A 14,639-nucleotide genomic window follows, 5' to 3' on the forward strand; every position below is an offset into this window, starting at 1 on the left:
GCCCCTCGAGGCCAGCGGACGAACCTCGAGCGAGAACCTCTCGGGAAGCAGTCCGTCCGATAAGAACGATAGTCACGGAACAGCAGGAAGAAGCACAAGGATCACAATGCTAAGTCCCGACGACTTCTCCCACGCACCCACTATATCTATATGCGCAGATGGCTTATCGCAAGAAACAATCTTTATGATAGACACTGGAGCCGCGCCGAACCTTGTTAAGCAAAGCAAAATACACCCCGAGACAAATATTGATTCAAATACTATCATATTCCTTAGTGGAATAACGAAAAGTAAAATTAAAACTCTCGGGTCGACCGACGTCGAATATTTAGGTCACAAGATTAAGTTGCACGTTGTCCGAGACGACTTTCCCATCTCACAGGGCGGAATCCTAGGATCCGACTTTTTACGCAACGCGACTAAAATAGATTATCTAAAACATTGCGTCGTATGGCAAGGATCGCCAATTGCCTTTGTCAACAATGAAACCGTAACGATCCCGGCAAGGTCGAGCACCGTTCTCCCACTCCGCGTAAAAAACCCTAACGTACGCGTAGGTTATGTACAGCGGACGCAAACGACAAAATCTACTTAGGAGATGCAGTCGTTACCAACCGTGAAGGAAAGGCGTATATAAGCGCGATAAACACGGGCGAAGAAGATTGTAAAATTACCTTACCGAGCATTGAGCTCCACGAGGTTGAAATATATTCTACATCCGGTCTTCAAAACCTTACTAACTCAAATTCCATATCCTGTTCTTCACAGAGTCATAAAAGCACTCTTCCGGATACCCATCCTTTGTCTAAACATCGTAAAAGTTTAGAGAGCGATATCTCGTCCCTAGGGCACGAAACGATCACTCCTAAACAAACAAGACATGTCGCAACATTAAACGGGAGCAGCGTACAATCCCGTAACGAAGAAATACAGTCTTTGCTGCGGCTCGAACACTTAAACGAGGAAGAGACGGAACACGTCCATAACCTTATAAATAATCAGGACGATCTGTTCCACCTTCCGTCCGATAAACTGCATTCCACTGACACTGTTTCACACACTATCCCGACGACTGACGATCTTCCGGTCCATACCAAACAATATAGATTTCCGCCTATACACAAGGAGGAGATTAACAAACAAATACAAGGCTTAATAGAAAACGTTATACAGCCGTCAGCTTCACCTTACAACTCCCCCTTGTGGATAGTGCCAAAGAAATCCGACTCCAAAGGTAATAAGCGCTGGCGGATGGTAATAGACTATCGCGCCCTGAACGAAAAGACAATCGGCGACGCCTATCCCCTACCTAACATTGTGGAAATACTCGATCAACTAGGCAGCGCTAAATATTTCAGCGTGTTTGATCTCGCATCCGGATTTCACCAAATACCGATGCATGAGTCTCACGCGCTAAAAACCGCATTTTCAACGCCGCACGGGCATTACGAGTTTAAATGCATGCCGTTCGGACTAAAGAACGCACCCGCGACGTTCCAAAGACTCATGGACCAGGTATTGACCGGACTACAAGGAGTAGAGTTATTTGTATACCTAGACGATATCGTACTATACGCGAGCTCTTTACAAGAGCACAACATTAAATTCAATAAATTAGCCGAAAGGTTGCGAGGAGCGAACCTCAAACTCCAGCCGGACAAATGCGAATTCCTGAGAAAAGAGGTCGGCTATTTAGGCCACTTAATTAGTAGTGAAGGAGGAAAACCAGACCCTTTCAAAATAATCGCAGTCAAAGAATTCCCCAGACTGCGAAGAATATAAAACTAAATATAGGTACGGACGCCGTGTGCCTAGATGAGGCTACAACGGAGAGGGAAATTTGCGCTACACTGTCCAAGATAGGCAAATGTAGACCGGATGACCTCAAAGTCGGGCCTATAAAATTCGTCTCACGGACAATGGGCACCGTCTGGATCCGATGCCCGGTTGCACCCGCCCAAAAGATCCTGGAAACCCGAAGAATCCAGTTCGGGTGGGTGCATGCGACAATGGAGCTGCTCAAGGACAGGCCCCTTCAATGCTTTAAATGCATGAACAAGGGGCATGTCCAAGAGCACTGTACGAGTGACAAAGACAGACGAAAAGCCTGCTACAATTGTGGCACGGAGGAGCACTTTGCGAGAGATTGCAAGTGTCCCTCAAAGTGCATGCTTTGTGAGGAGGCCGGGGTTCCTTCGAACCATCGAATGAGGAGTGCACTATGCACCCCTCCCAAGAAGAGGAGCCCAGGAAACAAGGGTGCCGGAAGCTCTCAAAACACCCGGCAAGGAGAAGGTAGGAGAGGGAGTCAACCCGGCGACTCCCAAGGAAACGCAGAAGCCCCTGGAGCAGCGGAAGCCACGTCCGGAAAGAACGGCGGCCGCTGCAGTAACAGGGGCACCAGCGAAGATGGAGGGAGCCAAACCACAGCGGCCCGAGAAGGTAACCCAGTCTCCAGCGACTGAGGAACCAACTCGGGCCACAGGCCATGGAGGTCGTCGAGGAGGAGATCGACAAGACATGTTAACATGGCTGTCAATCTCCTCCAGGCCAACCTAAACCATGCCCGTGCAGCCCAGGACCTGTTTGTACAGACCTTAATGGGCGGCGGGTGTGGTTTGGGAATAGCTGCGGAGCCGTACAGGCTGCCCGATAATGACCCTTGTTAGGCCACTAACGACGAGGGCTCCGTAGTCATAACTTGGAGGATGGAGACGAATTCCCCACCATACCGTAAGATAGGCGATGGATGGGGATGCGTCATGGTAAAATGGGGCCCATCTCGGTAATGGGATGTTACATCACCCCCAGTCTGAGGGCTGCCCAGTTTGAGCAGGTGCTGGACGGACTAGAAGTCGCTGTGCGATCACAGTCCGGCCGCCCTGTTATCGTGGCCGGGGACTTCAATGCCAAGTCGGCATTATGGAGTTCCCGGCGCAACGATTCGAGGAGCAGACTCTTGGAGACGTGGGCAGCGGCACTCGGCCTGTTTATCCAAAATACAGGCACGAAAAGCACATGTATTCGTCCGCAGGGGGAGTCCATTGTGGATCTCACATGGGCAAACCCCCCTGCGATGAATAGAATCAGGGCGTGGCGGGTGACAGATTACGAGACCCTCTCGGATCATTTATATATAATGATGAGGGTCAACATCACCCGCCAAGGGGTGCTTAGCCGCGTCCAGGGGAAGGAGGGAGCAGAGACTCCTAAGAGGTGGGCCCTCAAAAAGCTCGACACAGACGGGCTGATGGCCGCAGTCGCCTCAGCGACCTGGCCAGGCACATAAATGCCAGGAGACATTGATGGCCGGGTCACATGGCTCGGGGACATGATGACGAGAGCATGCGATGCCTCCATGCCCCGGGCCAAAGCGAAGCCGCGCCGAGCGGCATACTGGTGGAGCGAAGAAATCGCCGAGCAAAGACAGATAACTGCCAGAGCTCGGCGTCGCTTCACCAGACTTCGGCGGCGCGGCGACGATGAGGCGACAGTTGAGGCGTACGAGGATTATAAACTCCACCGTAACGCCCTCAGCGCGGCAATCAGGAAGGCCAAGGCCAGGGCGTGGGACGAGCATCTGCTCATGCTGAACTCGGACCCATGGGGGCGTCCATACAGAACAGTCATGAACAAAATGCGAAGGGCGCCCTCCGTGACGGAATCCCTGGACCCCCGGGACCTTGAGGAGAAGCTTGACAAGCTCTTCCCCACCATCGCCCGGGCTCCTTTCGAACGGGAGGAGCGGGCGGGGTGGGAGGACGAGCTAAAGGTCACGGAGGCAGAGATGGTCGGGATTGTAAAAAGACTCAGGTCTCGGGGCAATAAGGCCCCGGGACCGGATGGAATTCACGGGTCTGGGTTCTGGCCTTGGACGATCCGTCTGTATCGAGCTACGTTAGGCAGCTCTTTACCGACTGCCTAAAAGAGGGGAGCTTCCCTCCAGTCTGGGAGAGGGCCAAAGTGGTCCTCATCCCAAAAGGGAGCGGTGCAGCGGGACTTCCTCCCGCTTACAGACCGATATGCCTGCTTGACGAGGTGGGGAAACTACTCGAAAGAGTGGTAGCAAACCGCCTCGTCGAACACCTGTCCCGGGATGGGCCAGACCTTCACGAGGACCAATACGGATTCCGCGAGAGAAGATCGACAATTGATGCGATCAAGCGCGACAATTGTCCGATCTCTTGCGGAGTCTGAAATGGAAGAGGGCAGGGTGGCCATGGCGGTGTCGCTAGACATCGTCAATGCATTTAACACCCTGCCCTGGAATCAAGTGGGGATCGCGATGGAAAGGCATTGCGTCCCCGCGTACCTCGTGAGGGTAATAAAGAGTTACTTCCGGGATAGAAGACTGGAGTATCGCAATAGAGACGGACTCCAGTGCGGGAGGGAGATGTCCTGCGGGGTCCCACAGGGGTCAGTGTTAGGCCCCCTGCTGTGGGACCTCGCGTTTGACAATGTGCTTCGCACCGCTCTCCCCCCCGGCTGCAGTATCGTCTGTTATGCAGACGACACGTTAGTGCTGGTCGGGGGAGCAGACTGGAGGGAAGCAAAGATGAGGACGGAGCTGGCGGTTGCATGCGTTGTCCGTAGCATCCATGGCATGGGTCTAAAAGTAGCGCCTCACAAAACGGAGGCGCTATACCTACACTCTCAAGGAGAGCCACCGGCGACCCATGTCATGGTGGATGACACCCCCGTCCAAGTAACGACCCGAATGAATACCTGGGTCTAATCCTGGACGGAAAATGGACTTTCATAGATCACTTCGATCAGTTGGGCCCAAAAGTGGAGAGAGTGGCGGCAGCTCTAAGTCGCCTACTCCCTAACTTGGGAGGGCCCGACGGTCGAGTGCGTCGGATGTATGCGGGAATCGTTAATGCGGTAGCCCTATACGGAGCACCCATGGGCAGAGGCTGCGAATACCCGAAAGATCAAGAACGCACTGCGACGTATACAGCGGCGCGTAGCGATCAGGGTAATTCGCGGCTACAGAACGGTCTCGCACGCGGCGGCCACGACTCTGGCCGGGCTCCCGCTGATGGAGCAGGTCGCGGGGATGTACGAAGAAACGTACATCCAGACGCGGGAGCTCCAGAGGCGGAATGTCAAGTTAACGGCTAGAGTCAAAGGCATCATGAGGGTCCAGGTCCGACGACGTCTCCTGGAAAGGTGGAGGGAATATCTTGCCAATATTCCCGAGACCAACTCAGGGAGAAGAGTCGTCGGCGCCGTGCGTCCAGTATTAGAAGAGTGGGTGGAAAGGACGCACGGCGAGGTGTCATACCGTCTTGCGCAGATAATAATGGGGCATGGATCCTTCGCTGACTTTCTGTGCAAGATCGGTAAGGAGCGGACGACCCACTGCCACCACTGTTGGGATGAGTTGGACACCGCGCAACACATATTGGCCCATTGTTTGGCATGGGCCGATGAGCGCGGTGTCCTTACGGCGGCGGTGGGTGAGACCTCTCACTGTCGGTCATCATTCCAAAGATGATTGACAGTGAAGAGGCTTGGAAGGCGGTCTCCTCCTTCTGCGAAACAGTAATGTTGCAGAAGGAGGAGGCAGAAAGGGAGCGCGAACGCGCCCCACGAAGTGACGGGAGCAGTGGCGACGACGGAGACGGGCGAGTACCTACGCCTCGCAGGTTGCGACCCCGTCGCCGAAACCCGCGGCACCCGCCGAGGCCGGGAGAGAGAAGGAGACCGAGGAGGGGGGGAACAGAGGAGGCGATTATAGCCGAACCTGAATCCTCTCCTCGGAAATAGGCCTCACGGGAAGGAGCAAACGAGTGGTCCTCTAGAACAGGAGGACCACCTGTGCAACGTGCGGCAAGCTCTACCCCCCTGTGTGAAGGAGGTAGTCCACTACTAGGACTACCTCAGTAAACCCACACAGGGGGAGGGGGATCAGGCTTCGGGCGGGAAATCCGAATCTGGTCCCGTCCTTCATGGGGATATAGTTGTATCCAGGGGGGCGCGGTGCGGAAGTGTGGCCCTTCCGCACCGCAAACTGTCGGGAAGACAAGTCCCTCGCCAAGTCAACATGGCGAGGGACAGGGAGTCGCAGTAACCAAACGCAGTGACTCCCATGGGATAGTCAGGCGGGGGTTTCCCGGAAGTAGTGCAATCGCCAGATTCCCGGGAAACCCCTACAACGCCCGAGCTGGCCACCGTATGGGTTTTAGTGCGGTAAGCTTGGGTCCCCTAGCCGAACTATTCGTGGCTCGGTTAAGGGGAGCAAGCAGTCCCACATAACCCATGCTTCTTTCCCGAGGGGCATGGGTATCCATAAAGGATTTCCTTCACGTTAAAAAAAAAAAAAAAAATGGTACGGACGCCGCGTTGTGCATTGTTACTTCAAATTAAGCACAAGCGAAAAGTCTAATTGGGTAATTTCAGTAAAGCACCTTCTCGTAATCGGCGAGTTGCCTACTGGAATAACGTGTTCCGTGTGTAATTTAAACAGACTGACACAAACTCGCGATCCACACCACCACTGTCTCATGTGTCAAATCGCGTATCTAAAGTATCTCGACGGAGAAGAAACTCCCTACACGAATAGTGACGGCAATACAGTAGTGACCGTTTTCCACGCGATTAACAATTCGTTCGACAGGTATCCAGAATACCTTTGACTAAACAACGCAAATTCGTGTTTCCTACTCACTCTCGTATCTATCCGCTCTCGATGCGTGACCATACATTCGGATAGCCTCCGTCGCGGGCAATCCCCGGAAGTAAATCTCCGAAAAGCGACGTTGTCTTGCGCAATAGTCCGAGTACGTTGTTCGCGAAAATATACTCCGCGAATTATACCCCGCGACTCCGCGCGGACGTAACAAGGGACGCGTTGCATTTGTATTCTATGATTTTGAAACGCGGCAAGATGAGACGTTTAAAGTTACGCCAAACGTGAAAAAATATGTTCTGATCATTTGCGTGGTACAAAAATTTGCGAAGCGTGCGCGGAGGAAAACGAAATGTTTGTGCGTTGTCGTTGATGTATGCGCGATTTTGTGTTTCGTCATAATCCTGTGAAACAATTTGTTGAATTTGCAACGCGAACGACAAAATGTTTCAAACAAATTATTTGCATAGCTCATAAAGCGATCGACGCTTAATTAATTTTGAAATATATTATTGAAAATCGAATTAATCTAAAGTCGAAAGTAATTTTAAATGGTGTTATAGCCCGAACTATAACCAGTAATTATTAGAAATTAGAATTTACTGAATATCAGTAGTAATACTATGCCGATTCTAACTCAGGGGCAATGAGGGGGGGTGAGGGGCGAGGGGAACCCAGGGCGCGGGAAATGACGTCACGCGGGGAGGGGGGAATGACGTCACGCGGGGAGGGGGAATGACGTCACGCGGGAGGGGGAGGCGTCCGCGGGGAGGGGGAAGCGTCTGCGATTTTAGGGTCCGCGAGGGGTCCGCGGGGAGGGGGAGGCGTCCGCGAGGTTAGGGTCCGCGAGGGGGCCGCGGGGAGGGGGAAGCGTCTGCGATTTTAGGGTCCGCGAGGGGTCCGCGGGGAGGGGGAGGCGTCCGCGAGGTTAGGGTCCGCGAGAGGCCCGCGGGGAGGGGAGCGTCCGCGAGGTTAGGGTCCGCGAGGGGTCCGCGGGGAGGGGAGCGTCCGCGATTTTAGGTGACGGGTCCGCGAGGGGTCTGCGGGGAGAGGGGAATCCGCGAAAGACCGCATGAAACTTTTTGGGTAAGGGGTCCGCGGGGAGAGAGGAATGCGAAGGATAGCGCGAGGCGAACGCGAGAGAGAGATGTCGCGAGAGAGACGTTCGCGAAAGAGAGATAGCGGTAGCGAGATGATGTGGCGATTGAGAGCGCAAGGTGTTGCAGCGAGGCGTATATGCAAGAGCGAGAGAGATAGCGCGAGATGACGAGAGGTAGCGAGATGACGCGAAGGAGAGCGCGAGAGCTGATGCAGCGAAGGAGAGCGCGAGGTGCACGCGAGAGAGATATCACAAGAGCGAGAGAGAGATGTTGCGAGACGATGCGGCGATGGAGAGCGCGAGAGCTGATGCAGCGAAGGAGAGCGCGAGAGGCGGACGCGAGAGAGAATTTTTTAAATATTTTTTTTTAATTAATATTTTTAGGATGAGGAAGGGGAGAGGACCTATTCTAAAATAAATACATTTTTTTTTAATATTTAAAATAATTTTTATTATATAACTATGTGTGTGTATATTTTACAAAATGTTTGTGTGTATGTATTTTACAAAATGCTTGTGTGTGTGTGCGTGTGAATTTAAAATTTAAAATATTATATACATATAAAATATATAAAGCAGCGCCATGATGATCGAACCACGTTCAAACATCAATCAAACACCTTCGAACCACTTTCGAACCACATTCGTACCTCAATCAATCACCTTCGAACCACTTTCGAACCACGTTCGAACATCGATCGAACGTCAATCAACCACTTTCGAACCACTTTCGTACCTCAATCAACCACGTTCGAACATCGATCGAACATCAATCAACCACTTTCATACCTCAATCAACCACTTTCGAACCACCTTCGAACCTCGATCAAACATCAATCAACCTCGATCGAACCACCTTCGAACCTCGATCAAACATCAATCAACCTCGATCGAACATCAATCGAACCACGTACATACATCGATCAACCTTCGAACCACTTTCGAACCATGTTCGTACCTCGATCGAACATTAATCAATCACATTCAAACCTCAATCGACTACATTTAAAAAATTATAACATAAGAATTCTGTCACATGCTGAAATTAATACGAGCACGTGTGGACATATAATACTTGTAGGCGTATGAGGAAAATGAGCGAACAAAGATAATATTAATTCAGAAATAGTATATGTCGCTAGTGGTAAATATAAATTGGTAGACTTAAATTCGACGTAACTAGCAAAAGTTTATTCAATTATATTCACAACGTTTCGACCATTTGGTTGTGGTCCTTATCAAGTGAAAAACACTATAACAAAGGATTGACAAGTAATTTTTACATTTAAAACGCATATAAAGAATAAAATAAAACTGAAATTACAAAAGAACTTACTTAATTTTCTTTGATTGTCTCTATTTACATTTTATTACTTTGATGATTTAGATTTATATATTTATAATTTAACCACCACATCGTTTATCAATTAAGTAAGTTCTTTTGTAATTTCAGTTTTATTTTATTCTTTATATGCGTTTTAAATGTAAAAATTACTTGTCAATCCTTTGTTATAGTGTTTTTCACTTGATAAGGACCACAACCAAATGGTCGAAACGTTGTGAATATAATTGAATAAACTTTTGCTAGTTACGTCGAATTTAAGTCTACCAAAAGATAATATTATTTCAATATTAATTTATTCAAAAAAAGGGTGTGGCGAATCATTGTGATGATTTGACCACCAATTAAATATTTTAAATACATTTTCTAAAGCACAATTTTTTACATGTTTATCGCAACGTAGGCTATAGGTAGTATCTAAGTTGTTTAATGCAGGAATATCTTCATAGTTTGCATCCAAGGTCTCAATAATGAAACCGTTTCTCGCATCGTCCATTATATTGGTCAACCATTCTCGCTTTTCATGGCCTTTTACGTACACAAGAGAGGATGTCTCTTCTTCTTCTTGTATCATACCAGCGATAGCTGTTGTAATCAAACGCTGAGCCATGCAGTAGGGAACGCTTCCATCTTCCCATTGCAATCCATGATGATTTCGAGTCAACCATGAAGCTTGACGTCTCTCCGATTTTATGAGCGCACCCCATGGTACGGGGCATGTGAAGAAATAATGTGAAACAACGAATCCTCTTCTCAGAATCGCCGCTTCCTTCACGATAAATCGTTTATTGAGAATAAATCCTTGCAGATCCACAAACGTCGGTACAACCATTTTGTTGCAAGAATGTTGGACGACTGATGCAGATTGTTAAAAATCTCAATCATTTATATTACATCGGAGGAGGGGATAATTGCTGATTATGTAATTTTACGAACTACGTTGGACAAAGGACAATATTCAACAACACGATCATGCAAGATGAGACAATATGCTGTAATATTTGCCGGTACATCTTCCTTACATTCAAACTCTATTCTCACGGTAGAATTTTTAACAGAATCATTTTGTCGCGAACAATCAATAACTGCGAGAGGACCGCAATGTAGAAATTTCGCGATAGTTAGTACATTCTCAATATCACACCCGTAATAAGATTTGCGAAAACGAGAGTACATATCAAACAAGAGGGCGAATCTATTTTTTTCAAAATCTAAATTTAAATCATCATAGGGATAAGATTCAGAGTTTAGATACAGCTTTACGTTGGCTAATTTACAATGATCGAATACAGTAACATCTTTTGTCATAATATTTTTTCCAGTTTGCAGTGCAAAGATCACATATCGCGGCTTTTCCAGCTGAGAAGCAGTTTTCACAGTCCATGAATGCTTGGTTGTACTATGTAGCAGAGGAAATTCGTATAGATCACAAGCGCGAAAACTCATGTTTAAGAATTGCCCGCTTTCCAATACTCGTAGCAAGGACAGTTTATTAACCTCATTCAATAGTACATGAGGCATACGCCATTGTATCTTGAGTAATTCAATAGCAGCTTCAGTTTTTAAATCGGATTTTTTTTTATGCAAAGAATAATATTATAAAATCGTAAATCCCCTTACTGATCTTGATCATTGAATAAATCTCATTTATCTACATTTCCCTTCAATCAGAAATTTATATAAATTTAAAATCATACTATATTATCGTATGCAATTAATTACAATTGCGATTTAGTGCGATTATTTATATTTATAATAAAAAATGGAAAAATGTTTATATTTGTTTTATTTGAATATAAATGCATAACGAGAAGACTAGAGGAGACCGGGGCTAGTAGGCTCAGTTCAAAGATATTATAAAATACCTCTTTTGTTATAAAATATATTTTTTTTGTTTTGAACACGCGTTTAGATTGGTCATCACTAATTAAATAAAAATATATTATATAACTAATTTTTATCAGATCTATATTGATGTTTTATTTCTTCTAATATAACAATATTGATATGTGTGCAATTGAAAACTATTAAAATCATCAAAAAAGCCCGATCGCTAAGAGTTAATAAATTATATAATTTTTTCCGTGATTCACGTATATGGCACCACTGTGCGACATCTCTCTCGCGCTATCTCTCGTAAACACCTCACGCTCTCTCTCTCTCTCTCTCTCTCTCTCTCTTTTAAGCATTCTCATGGTCCTTTCCGCAGGTATAAACAAAACAGCGTATGGCGTATAGCATTACGGTGAGCGCTGATGTCCTACCGCTCGAATTTATAAACAGATATTTATTACTACGATTTATCTGATGGGGCTGAAGCTTATGGAGAGAGGGTCTGTCTCTGCGATGTTCATCACAAAGTTTAAAGCAGTCGCTGAACTAAGTATCGCTAAGTGTCATCGAGCTAAGTTATTAAGTGCAGTGCAAAATGCCTTTTGGATCGGGAGACATTTTGGGCTCAAATTTTTTTTTAACAAGAATATCCTTAGGACTTCATGAAATAATAGACATAATATCTTGGAAGACCCACCTGCTAGAAAATTTATTGAGGACTCTGTTCCTTATATTCACAATGCCGGTAAGTTTTTATTATTATATAATAAATTTGTTTATTAATATTATCTAAATTTGTCGATTTTCAGAAAATAACCGAGGAATCCATCCAAATCGGTGGATACCTTAATCATCGGCATATAGAACAAGTACGAAATTATCGGTGGTGCGATCGGCGGGAATTGGCCGAGCTATGGGACGACGCGGAGGGGATCGTGGAATGGGCACAGGATTACTAGTGAGATGACGTCTTCTGCCTCAGAAAATTGTTCGGCGAGGAATCATATCCTCCCGAACCTGTCAGGGAGGAATTATGGGTCTAGTGAGTATCTCTTTTTAATTTTAAATATTATTAAAATAATAAAATAATTAATAAAAATTTTAAATTTTTTAAGTTGTTTTTATATCGCTAGTACAATAATCAAAGGGGTAGTTGTAAATTAATCGACCAAACTAGCCAAAATTTGTTTATTTAATAGAAGTTACATCGCTTCGACCATATGGTTGTGGTCCTTTTCAAGTATAAACTGAAATAATAATTAATTTAAAAAAAACAGTTTGAATACAAAAAACAGTAATATACATAAATGGATTTGCTATAAAATTTTGAGTACATACGTTCTTATTGAAACACTTCACAAATTTAAGTTAAAACAAATCATTAACATCTTGTTGAATTTTAAAGAGAGAGAAACATTGTATCAGTATGAAACTTTGTCAGTGACTGAAATATAAAAATAGGAAACCAAGCTAAACGACCTTTATTATTTTGTCATAGATTTTATTTAAGCTATCTGTGTCCTTTTGTAGGTTGATTGTATTATTGAATTTTTTAATATACAACATTTCCGCGATTTCTCTCTTTTTCACATATTTCTCATTATATAATATATTAGGTTTTGTCCAAATCAAATTCATGTCCGAATTCCAATTTATGTTTACTTATAACGGAATGATTGGTTTCATGCAATTTTATATTGTTAAAATGCTCTTTCACTCGAGTACGTAAGCGCCTTTTTGTTTGGCCGATATATGACGCATTACAGTTTTTGCAATCTAATTTATATACAACATTAGTTCTCTGATCATTATGTAAACTATCTTTACCACGTTTAATCAATGTATTTAGCTTTTTTTTGGTTATTTTATAGACGTTGAAGCCCATGCCACGCATAACACGACATAGATCATAACTCACATCTTTAGCATATGGCAATAAAAGATAAATATGGAAATAAAAGATGTTCTGTCAGATTGTCCACGATTCATATCACAATCATTAATGTGATTACGAATTTTTTATACATTAATTCTTTTTTGTATATGTCGTTTGATGATGTGTTTAGGTTAAACAATTATTAAGTAAGATATCATTCACCATCTCAATGTTTTTATGATGGAAAATGTCATTGGATAGTAGAATGACATGATCAACCAGATTATAAATAGTATTAATTTTATATTTTAAAGGGTGGTTAGAAAAAAAAGTTTATATATCTTCCAGAACATGTAGGTTTCCTGTACCAATTAGTAATGAGTCTATTGTCTGAACGAATGATCGTTGTATTTAGGAAATTAATGGAAGAACTGACTTCAATTTCATATGTGAAATTCAAGCGTTGGTGGTAATTATTAAAAGTCATTAATATCTCATCTATTTTTGTACGTGGCAATATAGCAAAAACGTCGTCTACATATCTATAATATATGGGGACAGTGAAACTTAACAAACTTAAACATTGTGTCTCCAAATCATCCATCACAATATCTGCTATGATAGGTGATAAAAGAGAACCCATCGGGCTGCCAAATATTTGTTCATAAAACTGACCATTGAAGCTGAAACTAGTTGAATCTAAAATCAATTCTATTGAATGTAAAAATTGAGCTAAATTGAAATTTGTGTTCTTAGCAATGTCAATCCAACGTTTTTTAACGGCATTTATAACCAACTCTTTAGGAATATTTGTGAATAATGAACTAACATCTAAAGATATCATTATATCATTATCATTAATAAAAGTATCTTTAATATTTTTAACGTTTATCGCTCGTTTATCGCAGTCTGTAACCTTAACTCAGAAACGACTACGAACGGCTCAGAAACGGCTTCGAACGGGTCAAAAACGACTCAGAAACAGCTTTGAACGGGTCAGAAACGGCAAAGAACGGCTCAAGAACGACTACGAACGGGACAGTAACGGCTTTGAACGGGTCAGAAACGGCTACGAACGGGTCATAAACGGCTTTGAACGGGTCAGAAACGACTACGAACGGCTCAGAAACGGCTTTGAACGGGTCAGAAACTGCGATAAACGAGCGATAAACGTTAAAAATATTAAAGATACTTTTATTAATGATAATGATATAATGATATCTTTAGATGTTAGTTCATTATTCACAAATATTCCTAAAGAGTTGGTTTTAAATGCCGTTAAAAAACGTTGGATTGACATTGCTAAGAACACAAATTTCAATTTAGCTCAATTTTTACATTCAATAGAATTGATTTTAGATTCAACTAGTTTCAGCTTCAATGGTCAGTTTTATGAACAAATATTTGGCAGCCCGATGGGTTCTCTTTTATCACCTATCATAGCAGATATTGTGATGGATGATTTGGAGACACAATGTTTAAGTTTGTTAAGTTTCACTGTCCCCATATATTATAGATATGTAGACGACGTTTTTGCTATATTGCCACGTACAAAAATAGATGAGATATTAATGACTTTTAATAATTACCACCAACGCTTGAATTTCACATATGAAATTGAAGTCAGTTCTTCCATTAATTTCCTAAATACAACGATCATTCGTTCAGACAATAGACTCATTACTAATTGGTACAGGAAACCTACATGTTCTGGAAGATATATAAACTTTTTTTTTCTAACCACCCTTTAAAATATAAAATTAATACTATTTATAATCTGGTTGATCATGTCATTCTACTATCCAATGACATTTTCCATCATAAAAACATTGAGATGGTGAATGATATCTTACTT

The 14,639-nt window shown here is 44.3% G+C and overlaps 2 protein-coding genes across 2 annotated transcripts; both read left to right on the forward strand.

Moving 5' to 3' along the window:
- The first annotated feature begins 2,770 nt into the window (after positions 1–2,770).
- On the forward strand, positions 2,771–3,289 carry LOC145946907 (uncharacterized). Its single transcript, XM_083056658.1, has one exon. The coding sequence runs from the start codon at positions 2,771–2,773 to the stop codon at positions 3,287–3,289; it is 519 nt and encodes a 172-aa protein (XP_082912784.1).
- Positions 3,290–4,096: 807 nt separating this feature from the next.
- Positions 4,097–6,622, forward strand: LOC145946908 (uncharacterized; the record flags this gene model as incomplete). The annotated part of the gene is made up of 3 exons (XM_083056659.1): positions 4,097–4,705; positions 4,961–5,462; positions 6,406–6,622. Coding segments are annotated over exons 1-3 (1,328 nt in total), but the record flags the coding sequence as incomplete, so codon positions are not given.
- Positions 6,623–14,639: the final 8,017 nt, after the last annotated feature.

This window comes from Prenolepis imparis, unplaced genomic scaffold (assembly GCF_030444845.1).
Source record: "Prenolepis imparis isolate NDT839.2.m4 unplaced genomic scaffold, iyPreImpa1.0 SCAF_27, whole genome shotgun sequence".
Taxonomy (NCBI): Eukaryota; Metazoa; Arthropoda; class Insecta; order Hymenoptera; family Formicidae; genus Prenolepis; species Prenolepis imparis.

Excerpts from the sequence above, each read along its gene's own strand:
- LOC145946907 (XM_083056658.1), top strand. The coding sequence starts at position 2,771 with ATGGGGCCCATCTCGGTAATGGGATGTTACATCACCCCCAGTCTGAGG.